This window comes from Protomyctophum parallelum, assembly GCF_964188405.1.
Source record: "Protomyctophum parallelum genome assembly, chromosome: 9".
Lineage (NCBI taxonomy): Eukaryota > Metazoa > Chordata > Actinopteri > Myctophiformes > Myctophidae > Protomyctophum > Protomyctophum parallelum.
The window spans coordinates 46,320,242-46,338,955 of NC_139706.1; the positions used below are offsets into that span (position 1 = coordinate 46,320,242).

At 44.1% G+C, this 18,714-nt stretch overlaps 1 protein-coding gene across 3 annotated transcripts in view; it reads left to right on the forward strand.

Annotated features, from left to right (window-relative positions):
- The window catches only part of mark4b (MAP/microtubule affinity-regulating kinase 4b), a 75,396-nt gene that overhangs the window by 51,510 nt on the left and 5,172 nt on the right, over nucleotides 1–18,714 (forward strand). For 2 of the 3 annotated variants that reach the window (XM_083773962.1, XM_083773964.1), the window contains exons 8-15: nucleotides 483–719; nucleotides 3,255–3,374; nucleotides 4,039–4,138; nucleotides 4,580–4,689; nucleotides 6,617–6,812; nucleotides 7,174–7,406; nucleotides 9,912–10,015; nucleotides 13,536–13,820. In XM_083773962.1, coding sequence (XP_083630088.1) covers nucleotides 483–719; nucleotides 3,255–3,374; nucleotides 4,039–4,138; nucleotides 4,580–4,689; nucleotides 6,617–6,812; nucleotides 7,174–7,406; nucleotides 9,912–10,015; nucleotides 13,536–13,820 — 1,385 coding nt within the window. The remainder of the gene's footprint in view (nucleotides 1–482; nucleotides 720–3,254; nucleotides 3,375–4,038; nucleotides 4,139–4,579; nucleotides 4,690–6,616; nucleotides 6,813–7,173; nucleotides 7,407–9,911; nucleotides 10,016–13,535; nucleotides 13,821–18,714) is intronic. The other variant, XM_083773963.1, reaches the window with a different exon arrangement.

Sequence of the window (18,714 nt, forward strand, 5' to 3'; positions counted from 1 at the left end):
TCCAATGGAATTAGGAGGTTTTGTCCAAAGCGCTTTTTAATACTTTATTGGTTCAATATTTTTTTAACCAACACACAGACATAACGGGTCTTAAATAGCATTGATTAATGACAAAAAAAAACGAAAAAGCTCAAACATGGGAGTTAGGTGCTTTCCTCCCGACCGCAACGAATATAGCAACTTTAGCCCATTCTGACCGGGCACCCATTTTGGTGTCGGCATCATGTTATGCTTTAGCTATTTAAAAATAGCAGATCTACAAGCTCATATCGCGCCACCGAGTGGCGCGATACGAGCTTGTAGGTCTGCTATTTTTTGAAAAATCGAAGAACGACTGACATTTTTAGAATCTGATCTCGGGTCAGAATGGGTTAATCAGACCAGTGTGTGTCCAGTGGAAAACTCGTATGAATCTGATCTCAGGTCAGAATGGGTTAGAATGGAATAGAACTTGCCTTCTTCACATGCGTCTTTTCTGGCAGGCGGAGAACTTGCTACTCGACGCCGACGCCAACATCAAGATAGCCGACTTTGGCTTCAGTAACGAGTTCACGATGGGGAGCAAGCTGGACACCTTCTGTGGCTCCCCTCCCTACGCCGCCCCGGAGCTCTTCCAGGGGAAGAAGTACGACGGGCCCGAGGTGGACATCTGGAGCCTGGGGGTCATCCTGTACACGCTGGTCAGCGGCTCGCTGCCGTTCGACGGACAGAACCTTAAGGTGGGTGTGAGGATGTGTGTGTGAAGGAGGCGTCGGGTCGTTCTCAATCTGTGGGCCCGGCTGGTGCCCACCGTTGGACCGCGAGGGTATTGCAAAGTGGTCCCCCCAAATAATTGGCAAAACACAAGATTTTGATGATATTATATAACCCATTCTGACCTGAGATCAGATTCTAAAAATGTCTATTACATCCTGACAGTTTCATTATTAACCCATTCTGACCTGAGATCAGATTCTAAAAGTGTCTTCGATTTTTCAAAAATAGCAGACCTACAAGCTCGTATCGCGCCACTCGGTGGCGCGATATGAGCTTGTAGATCTGCTATTTTTCAATAGATAAAGCATAACATGATGCTAACACCAAAATGGGTGCCCGGTCAGAATAGGATAACATTGATATTAAAAAGTAATACTTAAAATATACTATGTTCCATTGATGCACGGTGGAACACAATCGATTTATTCATCGTTAAAATGAACACGCTGTGAAAATACACGCAGTCGACTCCACACATGACTACTTAACCCATTCAGGCCTGATGTCGAAGAAAGACAGAAAAAAAGTTTTCTAAATCATGAAAAATCTCTGAAAGATTTGAGGCACATTTTAACGATTTTTCAAAAATAGCAGACCTACATGTTCATAGCGCGCCACTCGGTGGTGCGCTATGAGCTGTCCCAACAGCCAGGAATCTTGGTGTTGTCCTGGACAGTCAGCTCTCGTTCAAAACTCACATCACAGCTGTCAGTCGATCCTGTAGGTTCACACTCTATAACATACGACGAATTAGACCGTTCCTCACCCAGGAATCAGCCCAGCTCCTAACCCAGACAACAGTCTAGTCAAAACTCGACTATTGTAACTCCCTCCTTACTGGCCTACCAGCATGTGCACTTAAGCCTCTCCAACTGATCCAAAATGCTGCAGATCGCAGCAACCAAATTCTCACATGTCTCCCCCCTGCTCCGCTCCCTCCACTGGCTCCCAGGTCGCTGCCCGCACAGAATACAAAACTCTGATGCTGGCATTCAAAGCAACCAAAGGTATGGCTCCCCCATATCTTGCAAGTATGATTGAACCCTACAAACCCTCCCGCGCACTCAGATCAGCCAACGCAGGGAAGCTGGAAGTACCCTCACTAAAAACGCCAGGACAACGCTCCACAGGTCCCAAACTCTTCTCCCTTCTGGCTCCAAAACTGTGGAATGCACTTCCCATTGCAGTCAGAACTGCAGCATCACTCCCAATTTTCCGCCGTAGTCTGAAAACCCACCTTTTCAGACTCCATCATGGCCCATAGCACTTACCCTAGTACCCCCTTAGATAGCATTTCTGTAGACCTAGATAGCATTTGATACAGATTTATAGTATGTTATGTAGACAGCACTATAATTGCATTGTATGTAGTCATAGCACGTCATAGTACATATGTATAGCATAGTTTCATTATATAGATATTCCACTGTTACGTTCTTAGCTTACGCATGTTTCATGATAAATGCTTTTTATGTGATTTTATGTGATGTATGATGCTTTTTTGTTCTTGCTTAATGTAAATCGCTCTGGATTAAGAGCGTCTGCTAAATGCCTAAATTGTAAATTGTAGATCTGCTATTTTTCAATAGCTAAATTTTAACATAATGTTATAAAAGGGGTTCCCGCCCAAAATTCTGCTTGCCTATACCCCCGCTTTGCATAGACCAGACGTCTTCATTTTAATTAATTGCGCACATGCGCGCGAGCACACACTGTAAACAGAGAGAGAGCTTAGCCCACATGCTGCCACCCCATCGGACCTGCTGAAGAATGTTTCCCATCACCTAAAACGCCTGTATCAAAGCAAACGCGTGTGTGTTTTGTGTCACGTATGGAAAGCGAGTGAAAAATACTATCTTCTATCTACCAGTAAGACGCCTGAGGGAGAGAAGCGACCTCCTTAGGGCGCGAGGTCGCACGCATCCGCCTGGGTACCAGCATGGGGACATGCATTTCCAAGTAGGCCAGTGCCCAATGGGCAGCGCTCTAGTATAATTAACCCATTCTGAACGGGCACCCATTTTGGTGTCAGCATTACGTTATGCTTTAGCTATTGAAAAATAGCAGATCTACAAGCTCATATCGCGCCACCGAGTGGCGCGATACGAGCTTGTAGGTCTGCTATTTTTGAAAAAATCGAAGAACGACTGACATTTTTAGAATCTGATCTCAGGTCAGAATGGGTTAATCAGACCAGTGTGTGTCCAGTGGAAAACCTTGTATGAATCTGATCTCAGGTCAGAATGGGTTAAAGACATGCATGGTTCCCCTGTGTACAGCAGAGATAACGCGCTCCAGGTACAAACTAAAAACGGCACCATTTCCACGATGAATCCGGACATTCACTTTCTAATTCGAATCCTGAGCCTGACGAGCTTTGCTGTGTCATTCCCAGTCTCTCTCTCTCTCTCTCTCTCCCCGTTTCCTGTCCGTCTTCACTTTATCCTATCAATAAAGATAAAAACGTTTCTTATTAATGTGTGTTGGTGTTTATTTAGGAACTACGAGAGCGTGTTCTGCGAGGGAAATACCGCGTGCCCTTCTACATGTCCACAGACTGCGAGGGGATCCTACGGCGATTCCTGGTGCTCAACCCCACCAAACGATGCACCCTGGAGGTGAGGAGGGGAACTACACATACACATGAATATGAAGAAGATAAAGAACACGGGCGGCGGTGGCTCAGGGGTAGAGTGCCTGGATAGTAACCGTAAGGTTGCCAGTTCGAACCCGGGCTCCCCCAGAGTTACTGTCGAAGTGTCCTTGAGCAAGACACTGAACCCCTAATTGCTCCCGATGTGCTAGTTGGTGCCTTGCATGGTTTCCGCTGCCATCGGTGTATGAATGTGTGTGTGAATGGGTGAATGTAATGCACAATCTATGTAAAGCGCTTTGGATAAAGGCACTATATAAATGCACCATTTACCATTTACCACGTTTGGAAAAGCGATTATAATATGAAATTCATTGGTAGATTAAAATACTGATGATTCAATTATTTTCTAAATCATTTTGTCAACACTGGCTGTGAGGTTGTTGGTTTCGAATTTGTTTATTCAAGGTGGTTTATACAAATAGTTGTGACAAATAGTTGTTGGATATTTGCGCATGAAAGTTTATGTACTCTGTATTGGTGTACTGCATAGTACAACTATTTTCAAAAATATGTAGTTGATGACATTTTAACCTGTCTCCTCATGTCTACCCCTTCATGCCTGTATTTAATCTGGCACGTTGTGATCATTAAACCTTACTGTCCTTCATCCTGTGTCTTCTCTTCAGCAAATTATGAAGGACAAGTGGATAAATGTAGGCTATGACGGAGAGGACCTTAAGCCCCATTTAGAGCCTGTGGAAGACCACAACGATGCCAGCCGCATTGGTGAGGAGAACACTGCAATTCCCAGAATTCAATGAGTTCCCATGTTGTTTCACTAGCTCATGTTAAAGGCCTGTGTATTATAAATCATGCAGCCTTTTGGAATAGCAGCATTCCAGCGCATGTTTCTTTTCTTTCCATTTAAACTATTGTTTACATTAACATATGTAGTTATTATATGTTTATACATATACATGTATACATATGTATAATATCATATTTACATGTTGGACCTTTGCACACAGCACTTTCAAAAGCACCTCTAAGTGAGGAACAACATATTTTCAGATGGGGGTCCGGGGCCAAATACAGATAATTCTGGAGGTCCTTGACATGGAAAAGGTTGAGCACCGCTGACATGGGGTTTTTCAGAAAACAGTTAGGATTGTAGAATCGTCCTGTGGTTTAAATGGGTCAATCAAGTCTGTTGTCTCTCCACTCCAGATATCATGGTTGGCATGGGCTACACCAGAGATGATATCAAAGACGCCCTGACTACTCAGAAATACAACGAGGTCACCGCCACATACCTGCTGCTTGGGCGCAAGAATGAGGTCAGATATTCAGTCTTATTGGTTTGTTATTTGTCCTCACGTTTCACCACTGTCTCTCTTTGGTTTGGTCTGTGTCCACTATAAAGTCTTTGTTAACCGCCACAGTGCCATCTGGTGGTTGGCTCAGAGCGCCGTCCATTCATTTTCAATGGTCTACATCTTTAGTTTGAAAGCCGATTTGGCCTGAAACTGCGAGTCGGGGAGTAAAAATCTGCTATGCAACATCATGTCCCGAGATTGTAATTTAATCCACCCAAAACATACTTTTTGTAAGCGAGGATCATATCGTTGAAACTTCAGAGAAATGAACCGCAAATCAAGCTTGTTTTGACCCAAAAAAAAAATCTGAGATTCTAAAAACTGTGTACAACACAGTTGTGAACCGTAATCAAATGATATTAAAAAAAAGGTGATCCAGGCGCCGAGTGAGAATTAAAGGAGAATTCCGGACTAATCATTTTCTTACAGGTGAAAAATTGCATATTATGTGTTTTGTCCCAAATGGGCTGGCGTAAAAACACAAACTAGCGTAAGACCCAGCGTGCTTGCTCTGAGCTGCTGTACGCTCTGGTTGGAGTTGTGTAATTTTTCACCTGTACTGTACCACTCGTTATTGGATATATCAGTATATCAGATTGCAGTTACAAAATAGTTATTCCAGAATTATCCTTTAGCTCTTAGTGTACAAAAAGTTAAATACTCTGAGAGTGTGGATAAATTAGCAGTTGTACTGTGTGGAGATTTTTTTCTTTTAAATACAATGAGTTTGATTTGATGAGTTGCTCTCAGTGTCTAATAAATATCTTTATATGTCATTGGTCGTTTAATGAAATTAGGCCAAATAATTATTTTGGTGTAATATTAGGATTCAATTAAATCTCTTTAACATTGCAAACAATCCCACTGAGAACATAAACGTATCTTTTAGATGAGAACCGTGTGTTGTGTGTAGACTGTCAACCTGCCACATCAGATTTCAGATATTTCAAATAAAATGGAACATGGTGACATAAAGCAAAAAGAAAGACATTATTGAAAGGTGTGGAAATAGCCTCAGTCTTTCATTGGAACACGCGTGTGGGCATGTGGGCATTCACCGTAATGTCCTTGGTATGTGTTCACATGTTGGCTCCAGCAATTTTCAAATTCTTCTCTACTTCAAGGTTCGAGGTTGGGCTTTATTGTTACGTTGTGTACAGGTACATAAACGTGCATAATTATGAGCTTGGTATACACCACGCAATTTTTTTTTCCAGTAGCTGATACATTACTTTATGTTATGTCGATTGTCATATTGGAGTTGGAAACCCAATTTGTTGAAGCCTAGAACAAATATGGGTAAATTCAGGTGTGGAATGCCTTGCCCCCTTCCCTCAAAACTAGCAAATCACTGGTTTCCTTTAAGAAAGGACTGAAAATGCACCTGTCACTGTCATCCGACCAACAGAAGCCATAACTCTATCCCCCCCCCCCTCTCCAATTAATTTCTATTCCATCCCGTACATAGATTTAATGTCTTGTTGAGATATTTAAATTGTTGTTATTGTTGATGTTGTTGTGAATGCATGGGACCCGGATGGAAACAAGACCACAAGGTCTTTCTTCGGTGTCGGTGATGTCCTTTTGGCCAAATGTGCGTTACTGTACCCTGTACTGTTTTGCATCTTATTGTCTAATAAAATTATCAATCAATCAATTAATAGTAAGCAATATGAATGTACCAAATTCAAAAATATATTTAAAAACATTTTTACTTGGTTAACACCATGTTGTGATCGGTCGTATACCCTTCTGTTCTGAAGAGCCGATGACAGCGTTCTGTTTCAAAGTTTACGAGGTGGAATTTCATTCTGGAAGAGAACGGTCTGGCTGGAGAGACTTGACTAGAGTGTTGTATTTAACGTGTCCGTCTGTCTCTCTCTCTCAGACGGAGACTGGCACAGAGTCTCGGACAGCCAGCAGTCTGAGTTTGTCCAGCAGGGTCCGACCAGGCACCATCACCAACGGAACCAGCAAACACTCCACGTCCTCCACCTCCTCCTCCGGCACCTCCTCCGCCCACAAGACGCCGCGTAGCACTAGCAGCTCAACGTATCAGCGCCAGAGACGACACTCTGACTTCTGTAAGAACATCAAGCATGAATTAAACTTAGCTTCTTTGCCAGTGTCGTGCTCTGAAAATGGCAGCTCTGCAAGCTCACAACAGACACCTCACATTGCGATGAGTTTGCCTCTTGCTGTTGTCCTTTTGTGGTGAATGCTGAAATGTAAACTGACCCAAGTCAAGTCAACCCATCAAAAAATTAATAATAATAATTTGAGCTCTTAATCTGTTTTGAGAGATTACTTACTAAGTACTGTACTTTTGCTGTCTTTCATTTTATATTTTCTATCTTTCCTTGTCATTTTCACCATCTCTTTTTTATTGTTCTCTTCTCGATCTGTGCTCCCACTCCTCTCCCTCTTTCCGGCTGCCCCTCTCAGGTGGTCCTTCGCTGCCAGGGACCACCCACCCAAAGCGGAGTCCCAGTGGAGTCGGTGAGGCGGCAGGGCTGAAAGAGGAACGCACGTCCACGTCCATCCGAAAGGCCAGCACCAACGCGGTTGGCTCCCGTAGCATCCCGCCCCCTTCCAGTCCCATGGTTAGCTCCGCCCACAATCCAAATAAGTCCGAGATCCCTGACCGCCGAAAAGAAATTAACTCGACGACGGTAAGTGTGAGTACCATTTTTATCCAAATCCAATCCTTACTGAAAAGACTGTCCTCATCACAGACATCCTCAGACAACTCATTTAGGTTAGAGTTGAGCATAGGTTCCCAACAACAGGTACATGGACAGGTGCTGGTCCGTGGGACATGTCCAACAGGTACATGGACAGGTGCTGGTCCGTGGGACATGTCCAACAGGTACATGGACAGGTGCTGGTCCGTGGGACATGTCCAACAGGTACATGGACAGGTGCTGGTCCGTGGGACATGTCCAACAGGTACATGGACAGGTGCTGGTCCGTGGGACATGTCCAACAGGTACATGGACAGGTGCTGGTCCGTGGGACATGTCCAACAGGTACATGGACAGGTGCTGGTCCGCGGGACATGTCCAACAGGTACATGGACAGGTGCTGGTCCGTGGGACATGTCCAACCGTTGCACGAGAAGGGAATCCAAAGTTTTCCCCACCGGGACAAACCATGCGTCACCAGGAATTTCCAAACGGCGATGAAATGTTGACTCTGTTGAATGAATATATCAAGGATTCGTCAGCGACGCGTCACTGACTGTGGTTTATAAACGGCTTCGAGTCAGTGGTACTTCCGTGTTGCATAGCATACCAGTTACATCACTGTTGAGTTGAATCCTTGGTATCTTTACCGTTCACATGTATTCAGCGAGCAGCAGCAAAACAACAACAAGCTTGACACAAAACACCCCCCTGGGGAGTGGGGACCCCCACACAGAGTTGCACCAATCACTTCACACGGGTGTGATTTAAAAAAAATATATATATACCGGTACTATCCTTGTTGATATAACGCCATTTAGGTCAATAATTTAACATCTATGTTGATATAATAATATAGCAGCGGGTAGGCTATCTTGGTACGATGATGCACAACCCGCCCCATGCCGGTCCGTGAACATTTTATGTCAGCCGGTCTGTGGAAATAGAAAGGTTGGCAACCCCTGCACTGCTGGAGCATAAAGTAATAATAATAATAATAATAAATTTTATTTATAAGGCGCCTTTCAGGGCACTCAAGGTCGCCGTACAGGTTTAAAACAGTACAAAAACACAGTTAAAAGCAGAACAAAACACAGCTTGCAGCAGAAGACACTAGAGGTCACACAGAGTCATAGGCCTGCCTAAACAGGTGGGTTTTGAGGTGAGTTTGGAAAATGGTGATAGAGTCCATGTTTCTGATGTCAGGGGGGAGGGAGTTCAGGGAGTACAGTAAACATTCTGCTCACATATGACTCACTTCACTGTCCTCTCTCGCCCTCTTTCGTGTACACACACACACACACACACACACACACTGCCTTAACCCATTTTGAACTGAGATCAGATTCTGAAAATGTCTTTTACATTCTGACAGTTTTCAGAAAAAAGCTATGTTTCTATGTCAGTCGTCAGTCATTTTTCACTCGGTGGCGCGCTATGAGCTTGTAGATCTGCTATTTTTCAATAGCTAAAGCATAACAAAAATGCTAACACCAAAAGGGGTTCCCGCCCAAAATTGGTTAATAATACACAGATTCATAATGAGACATAATCCAGACAGTGAATATGGATGGAGTTCACCGCTAGTTCAAATTAACATTTTGACATAGCATTTACACAATAAATGGAGTCAGACATCCGACAGATTAACCCCAGATTACCTCCTTTAATGAGATGCATGGTGAACAGATATGAGCAGACATTAACACCACATGGGGTCAAATGATATTTTCCATATCCTTGTATAATTTTGGACCACCGGATTGGTGGGGCCGACCTCGTCAGAACACCTTTGTGTGAGTAGTGAGGCTGGTAAAATAAACACCTCACTGCTGCTTGTTATATCATCATAATGTGAAACCCTCCAGTTAACCTTGCAAAAACATGCCTACTCTGCTCCAGACTTTTACGTGCTACTCTTGTTTCTTGTTTGCAATGTGAATAATAATATCTTGAGAGAGGACTTGGCGTGTCCTGTTTGGTCCAGGGACAAAAATACTTTTGTAAAAGCTGATGGATCCAAATGTGGCTGTAGCCAACCATTTTTTTTGTGTGTTCTTGCCAAATGAAGGATATCCCTGCTCTGTACTGGTGGATCAATGATGGACCCACCTGACATACCAGTGGTGGTCCCCAGGTTAATCTTAGTCAGGATGTTGGTCCATGGGTTTATTCACTTTATACGCTCTATTACACATAGCATGAAGCCTTGAATTTTTGTGTCACGTTCCTAAACCAATAATCTGATGACCGGGTGGCTCAACCCCTCTCCGCTGGTCATCAAATTGTTGGCTTAGGAATGCGACAAAAACTAAAATAAATCTCCATGAATTAAAGGCTTCGTGAGGTGTGTAATTGATAAGAAATAAGTTTAACGTTAAACATAAGTTAAACACAACTCCTTTTAAGTCAACGAGTATGAGCTGTTGATTGATTGATCTGTAACAATGTGATTCGCTGACGCTAATTGCTAAATGTTTCCATTTGTGTGTCTTCCAGAACAATATCCCAGCCAGTGCCATGACTCGACGGAACACCTATGTGTGCACGGACCGATCCAGTACAGACCGACACTCGCTACTACAGAACGGCAAAGAGAATAGGTGTGTGTGTGTGTGTGTGTGTGGGGTGGGGGAGGGGGGGGTCTGCTTGTTATCTCCATCTCTTTACCTCTCATTCTCTCTGTTATGCTTACTTCTGTCTGCCTCTGTCAGTGTTCATTGTAGCTGATCTGTGTTAATCCTGTCTGTTGGAGGGTTGAACCAGAATGTCACGTCGCCTCCAGTTCTGCGTCCCTGCAGAGATGGGCGGGGGGGGGGGGGGGGGGGGTGGGGGGGGCCGGGGGGTGCACAGTAGGAAACGGATGAGGTGATGAGGCAGGATTTGGGGCTGCTGGGGCTCGCAGGAGGGAGTGAGAGAAAGGAAAGGGAAAAAGGTCAAGCGAGGTAGGGGGAAGATTAAAAACAAAAGCAGAGAGGGGTTGAGAGGAATAGAGTTTGAGCTTGATAGACTTTGTTGTTCATGGTGTCACGCACCGAAAAGAGATCTACAAGACTATATAAGGCCCGGGACCTATTGCAAGAGGGCACGCAAATAATTGGTAAAATGCAAGATTTTAATGATAATATATTTAAAACATATTAAAACAGTGTAATATAATATTAGAGATGCCAATAAAGGCCCAGGCCGTAGCGTAACGGTCTGGGCACCGGACTGGTAATCCAGTCGCAGTGTGCCGCGGGTTCGACTCCCGGACCCGACACGGCCTTTACTGCATGTCATCCCCCCATCTCTCTCCCGTTTCCTGTCAGCCTGCTGTCTGTCCCTTCAAAAATCAATAAAAGGCGTAAGCCGCAAAAAAATATCTTAAAAAAAAAAAAAGAGATGCCAATAAATAAGAACTCTTACTAAAAAATAAACCTTCATTTGATTGGTCGTTAAAATTAACATGCTCCGAAAGTGCAGTGTCATCCGTTTAACCGGTTTTAAATCCATTTCATACTAATTTTCAGAAATTGCGAAAAATATATTTGCCTCTTTGCTTATGGGGATTTCCTGGTACAAAAATATTTTTGAGTGATTCAACAAAAGTGTGAGAATCACTGCGGTACTGGACATGCAAAACATGAATTCCATCATAAGCAGAAGGTACAGTACACTGTCCTCTCCTCTTAGCCATTAACCTAATGGCTCTGGCCCTCTTGACCTCTGTGTGGGTGTTATCTAGAGCGTTATGGAAAGCAGCCCCCGGCCCGCAGACAGCTGTGTGTGTGTGTGTGTGTGTGTGTGTGTGTGTGTGTGTGTGTGTTTGTGTGTGTGTCACACACACACACACACACACACACACACACACACACACACACACACACACACACACACACACACACATAATAAACTTGTGCTCAGGGGTCTGCAATTGGGTGGATTGTTAAAAACAAATGCAAAAAAGCTGGCTAAATACTGTTCTGTCTCAGCTACTATGGGCAGTCTGTCTGTCTGGAGAAGGCGTTGTTTCATTTATCCCTAGGTGGCTTAAAAAAAAAAAACATCCTGTCTAGTAGTGTCAAGTAATAGTATGTAAACAATGTGCTATATATTTTTTTTTTTCTTCTTTTCCCTCTGTGTGTTAAGCATGCAGCAGCTATATCTGGTTGGACCATATAATGTATAACCTAATTCTGATCAGTGTTTGGGTCTATTGTATTACGCCTCTTGTGCAGATCCAAATAAAATAATTCAAATGTGACGTTCGCCCCACCAACTTCAAATTTTCGACACACGATTCACACCCCTACAGGGAGTGGAGTAGAGTCCGTCGGATAGCCGTTTGTCCAGAACCAGCACAAAAGCCTTTGCCCGGGTCTGGACCTAATCACCCCTATATCTCCATCAGAGTTGGGGTCCGTTACTCATAAAAGTAATGCACTACATATTACAACGAAAAGTGCTGTGCTGCTGCTGATCTGACACCGGTTTGACATGTTCTAGTCCGCGACTCCAGCGCACCATTACTGTTCATGTTCAACTCATCTCCGTTGTGTGCATTATTCTCCAAGTCCAAAGCAACACTTTCAGCCACATGACGCAATTAAGTAACGAGTAACTGCAGCGCTGCAGCGACCAGTAACTGTAGTGTGATTATCAATTTTGGAGGAGTAGTGTCGTTATATTACTCGTTACCGACCAAAGTAGTGTCGTTACAGTAACGAAATATTCCGTTACTCGTTACACCCAACTCTGATCTCCATATATGGATCACACTGGTGTTCTGAAATCTGCATATACTTAAGCAATGTTACACGAGACGGTGTTCTTTATCGTCATTATTGCTTGCCTGCGGGCGAATTCCTTATTATGATACAATAATGAAAGGTATCGCAGAAGTGCATTAATAACGAATAAAGAACACCCTCGAGTGTAATATTGCAATTATACAACAGTTACCCTTAAAACTAAGATAATCGCCGAAAAATGACAGATGTTGTAGCCACTATGACCACAAATGTCCCACGAAACTAGCTAGCCTAGCCACTGAGTCTGCTGCGCTCTGAGAGAAAAGCACGGCTGAATTCTTTGTTCTGATTAGCCGTGCCATTATCGTGGTTTAAGCATGGCTAGAAAGCTGTTTCAACCACTCAGATTGCTTCCTCGAAACGACATGTTGTATCCATATTTAGGCATACCTGACAAATCACTTGTATATATATATATGAGCATAAAAAGGACACATAACTGCGTGGGGCGTGCATTTTCAACTTGCATCGTGCCAAGTAGGCCAGTGCCCAACGGACACTACTCTAGTAGTAGTAAAATAACTGCACTGTAGGATGGTAATGTAAACGGTAAAATCCTGAGAGTTTAAATGAACACTCAGTATTTGAGAGTATGAAGGAACGGTTTTCGGCTTCAGAGAGCTCTGACAATGACAACATTCTGGGTCATTCGGCGGACAATAGAAATGAGCTGCTTGGCCACGTCTGGAGGGCTGTCCTCTGTCTCACTACTAGCTGTTGCTTTTCATTACGTCTCTCTCTCTCACCCCATGCCCCCTCTGCATTATTCTCCTGGGTCTTTCTCCTTTCTCTTGACCTCTCTCAGACAGTCAGACTGGTTTGATTCATTTGTGTTTTTCAAAGGAGGAAATGTCACATCTCTAATGCTTCCCCTAGGCTTGCCTTCCCTTCTCTGCCCTTGTCATTTATTTCAAGTCATTTATTTATGCTATGGCACTCTGGACCAGTGCCGGTCGGTCACGCTCGAAACATCCATCACATCAAATGGGCCTGGCTTTACCAGACGCACAATATTGGGTGTTGAATGTCAATATGTGGACTGATATGTACAGTATATTGTACAGTATACTATTATGGACAGTCACATAATGCACTGTATGTCAAGGTCCCTTTGTCCTTGGCTTGTCCTATCTGTGTCAGTACTGTGTGTGTGTGTGTGTGTGTCTGTGTGACATGCAAGCCTCTATAAAAATATAATTATCGGATCGGGGAAAAAGTGATATCGGCAGATACTCCAAAACAAATGATCAGAATGGGATCAAGAGCAATATAACACGTCTTTCTGTATGTACAGTTAAACAGCATTCTTCATTGTTCTGTCTGTGTCTAGCTCCATGTCCCACCGCCTCCCGCCTGCCTCCCCCTCTACGCACAGCATCGCCGGGGCCTCGGGGGTGTCGTCCTCCGCCTCGGCGCCTTCCTCCCGCCTCACGCGGGGAACCACGGTGAGGAGCACCTTCCACGGCGGACAGATCCGTGACCGGCGCTCCACGGCCTCGTCCCACGGCCCGCCCACCTCTCCCACCCTGTCCCACGACGCCGTTCCGCTGCCCCACGCCAGGACCCGCGCCACCACCAACCTGTTCAGCAAGCTCACCTCCAAGCTGACCCGCAGGTAAGGGGAGAGGCCGGGGGTCTTATCGTAGCTGGTTCACGTGTCCTTTTCTGATTCGGTGGCTTTGGTCGTGGTGGAGCAGCTAGTGAGGCAGATAAAATAGAATGATAAAAAATTTTATGTTGTGGTGTGTTTTAAAAGATGAATTCCAAATGAAAGACCCATGCTATGGTTGTGATGGCTAGAGAGATGTATGAATGGGAACAGGAAGAGGTACATGATTCATATTCACTGGTGGATAGTTGTAGTTAGTTCAGACTCAGAGGCCAAATATTAATGTTGTTTTTGAGAGGTGTTTGTTACAGCATATTCACAGCCTCATGACTGGAGCCTGAGCCCTAATCTTATTTCTCAATTGACCATATATTCACACAATGAGCAGTTTGTTTCTACAAATTAAGACTACGGGTATGTTGATATGGTCTATTGAGGTTGTTTAGGGGAAAGCCTATATCTACTCTTGCAGCCTCTTCACCACTTTCTTTCCTTAACATTGTACTAACCTACCAGGCTTCCTTCTCTAATTATTAACCTTTACAGGCTTCAATCCCCTCCTTCACTACACATTTCCTTCCTAACTTGTCTATTTAGAAGACCTGTGTCAAATAGTATGTACAAATATTTAACGTTGATCTGCTTGAAGTCCTAGATGGATGGGGTCTACCGTTATAGACCAATACCATGAGAATCAGTATGTTAGATTGTAACGTACTGATTCTCATCGTATTGGTCTATGATGGTCACAAAACATGGCCAAAGCATTTCCGGGGGTCACAGGCAGCAAAACATGGTTGAGAACCCCTGTGTCAGAACAACAGAGAGGTACTGATGATGCAATGTCATGTACTTTTGGTGACTTGACAGCTCAGCTTACACTGTAAAATCTTGAGTATTCATTTAACTCTTGAGTGTGTACAAAGGTATGGGTCCAATTTGGTTCCATTTGTACATTCTCAGAAAAATGGGCCAGGTAGCTTATTTTGGGCCAGCAAAGTTTGGAATTGTGGATTTCGTTCAAAACGAGCTGCTCCTGCAAAACTTTGCAAGACGATCTTAGCCAATCGGGATGTTAACCCATTCTGACCTGAGATCAGATTCATACGAGGTTTCCACTGGACAGTACACACACTGGTCTGATGAACCCATTCTGACCTGAGATCAGATTCACACGAGGTTTCCACTGGACACACACTGGTCTGATTAACCCATTCTGACCTGAGATCAGATTCTAAAAAATGTCAGTCATTCTTCGATTTTTCAAAAATAGCAGACCTACAAGTTTGTAGATCTGCTATTTTTCAATAGCTAAAGCATGACATGATGCTCCAAAATGGGTTCCCGTTCAGAATGGGTTAAATGAAAAATCAGCCAGATCCGTCTTGTTCACATGACTGTAGAGATATTGTGTACCGATTTTTGCAACGTTTAGACAATATCAGGCGTCTCTGCCACGCCTTGGGCCTGGCGGAGACAATGAGAACTCATAAATGTATATAGTGTACATACATGACGCAATCGATTGACCCACCCCTCTGGTACTCCAAGCAGATTATAACAAAACAAACGGTACCCGACAATAATTTGCAAATACTGTTGGACTCAGGCATGCTGTCCATTGATCTTAAACTGGGCTGTTTATTGGAGCTTTACATGTTTGTTTCTTTCTTTCTTGCTTTAACTCTTTTGCTTTTCCGTGCTGATCACCTGCCAATCTTTTGTCCTTCCTTTTCTTGTTTCCATCTGTTTTGGTTTCCATCTATATTCTGTCATTTCTTTATTCTGATCTTCCTCTATCCTCACTGTCTTTCACCGTTCTCCCATCTCTCTCTCTCTCTCTCTCTCCTCTGTTGTCTCTAATCGTTGTATGTTTTCCATTCTTCTCATCTTCATTTCCCTCTCTTCTTCCTCTCTCTCTTCCTAGGGTCACTCTTGACCCCTCTAAGCGTCAGAGCTCAAACAAGTCCATCTCGGGCTGCACCCTCCCTCAGGGGACCAAAACAGTTAGTAAGTCTTCCTTTCCGGTGTTTTCTGGCTGCTTCTGTCTGTCACTCTGTCAGTTGTTCTGTCTCTCTGTCTGTTTGTCTGTGCCTGCCTGCCTGTCTGTCTGTGTGTCCGTCTGCCTGACTGCAGTGCCCTGTCATCCCTCCTCCCACATGGGCTTCCTGTGACAGTATGTCTCTCCCATTGGTTGTCTGTCTCAGCTGACGTGCTGTATCTCCTCCTAGAGGCTGTAGGTGGAACAGCAGCATTACCTGGTAAAAAGACAATAACAGACAACAAAGGGCGGGCATGGTTCATCATCTGATATTGGATTTGCTTTTATTTGTAGTAATTAAGGCAATATTAGATCTCTGACTGTAATTCTGAGATGTAGGACGATGTAGGACGAAGATGAACACAATTATCAGCCTAAACAAAATTACGTAATTTTAATTGATTTAAGTGCATTACATTATATTGAATGGATGTACATTAGCTAATGTAGACGGTAATGGGCCTCTTTTGAGACACACACACACACACACACACACACACACACACACACACACACACCATTCTTAGCATGGAGAACATCAGCACAAGGTTAAAACTGAATAACAAGGGCTGGACATTGAGGCTTGTCCGGTTGTCCGGGACAAGTAATACATCTTTTTGTAAAATATTTGTAAATATTGTCTGGCGTTCCTAATAATCATCATTGTTAATAGCCCTAGAATGACTGTGATCTTGCATACTGTACATTTCATGTATTCCAAATACACAGTCATAGATGGGTCCTATCCGTACACTGTCAGCAGAATGACCACGTCGGCATAGTACAGCGTGTGGACTCGCCCAGTCATTCATTCCTAAGACTTGGAGTCATACAGTATATTGTCCTCTAGTTTCATATCCTTTCCTAAGACTTGGAGTCATACAGTATATTGTCCTCTAGTTTCATATCCTTTTGAAAGTTCTGACAGAAAACTGTGTGTTAAGTAAAATATCCCCACGTTTCCAGGAAGAAAGGCTGGACTTGAACTGAAAATATGAAAAGTGCATTAGGTTTTATTGAACGGTTGAACGGAAGTACATTAGCTGATGTAGGCATTCTTGCAGCTCTCGTACACACAGTTCTGAGTTGAGTGTTGCTCTGCTTGCCTCCTGGAGTCTGAGGGTTCACTGCAACCATGCATCACTATGAGTCATGTAAACAGTACAAAGTATATATATACAGTATATACAACAAATTCTCAAAAAACGTACTTAACCTCTTAACCCATTCTGACCTGAGATCAGATTCTGAAAATGTCAGTCGTTCTTCGATTAAAAAAAAATATCAGACCTACAAGCTCGTAGCGCGCCACTCGGTGGCGCGCTATGAGCTTGTAGATCTGCTATTTTTCACTAGCTAAAGCATAACATGATGCTAACACCAAAATGGGTTCCCGTTCAGAATGGGTTAAACCCCCGGGGGAAAGTCCGCAACATCGGAGTTGGAACCGGCAGAGACCAATTGGGTCTGAGCTCAATTGTCCACTACAGCCTATAATCAACAGGATGTTTTCCCATGCTGTTAACAAATACTACTGGCCAAGGAATGTCTGTGTCTCTGTGCGATGAGAGGACCTGGGATGGACATGAAATGGAGGGAGGGAGGTTGTAGCGCATAAAAGGGCGTGGAGGTACAGTATGGGTGTTGGAGGATCAGGAAGTAGAGAATGTAACTCTGTAGTAGACTGTACCAATGGTTCTCAAAGAACCCCAAAATTCATAATGCTGCGGACCCCCATTTGAAAATATCTTGTGCCAGGGACCTCCAAAAGAGAAAACTGTTTCTTTTTTTGTATTTTTTTTATTTATTCCCCCAGATCTTATTCAGATCATCTGCGTACCTTGGCATCTAAAGTCCTTTTAAATGTCGGACACTGAGGCTCTGCATTCTTTGGAGCAAAGTCCTTCCAAGCATTACCATTAACATTGCCCTAAGAGGGGGGCACGGTGGCACAGTTGGTAGTGCTGTCGCCTCACAGCTAGAAGGTCCTGGGTTCGATTCCAGCTCGGGGCGCTGTGGGTGCTGGCGGCATGTTTCCTCCTCCGCGTCATCAGTGCCCATACCCGAAGGCGGGGTTGGCGAAAGGGCCTTTCTGTGTGGAGTTTGCATGTTCTCCCCGTGTCCCCTAGGGTAGATACCCTCACAAAAACATGCAGTAATCCTGGTCTCTAAACTGCCTCCCCCTGGCCAGCCGGGGCGCCTGATGGAGGGGAAAGGAACTGGTTGGAATAACGTGTTCCTTCCACGCGCTACGTCCAACCAGGGAAACTCCCCCCTGTCAGGTGTAAAGGAGCAACTTGGACACTCAAGCATGAAGGAAGCATGAGTTAAGTCCGTTGCTCTCCCCAGGTTGGCGGAGGGTGTGTAGAGCCCAGGATCACATTAGATGATTGACACAGGGGTGAAAAATGGGTTACAAAATCGTGGGATAAAAAATATATATTAGAAGAAAAAAAAACATTGCCCTAAGAGGACCTTTGGTGCGAGTAGGGCAGACACACATCATTCTGGCCACTGGAGCATGTTTCTTTACTCGCTCATCAGAGTTCAGCACAAGCTCTGTAGGAAGATCCACAGTCTGATGAAGTTATCCTGACTTGACGCGCTAAGCATCATTGACATGTTAAATCAGGATTAGTTACTGTATGTAACCCAAGGATTTCTCTGCTTCTTAAAGAGGAATCTTACTCGAATTCTCTCTCTCTTACTTGAATATTCTCTCTCTCTCTCTGTCTCTGTCTCTCTCTCTCTCTCTCTCTCTCTCTCTCTCTCTCTCTCTCTCTCTCTCTCTCTGTCTCTCTCTGCCTCTCTCTGTCTCTCTCTGTCTCTGTCTCTGTCTCTGTCTCTGTCTCTCTCTCT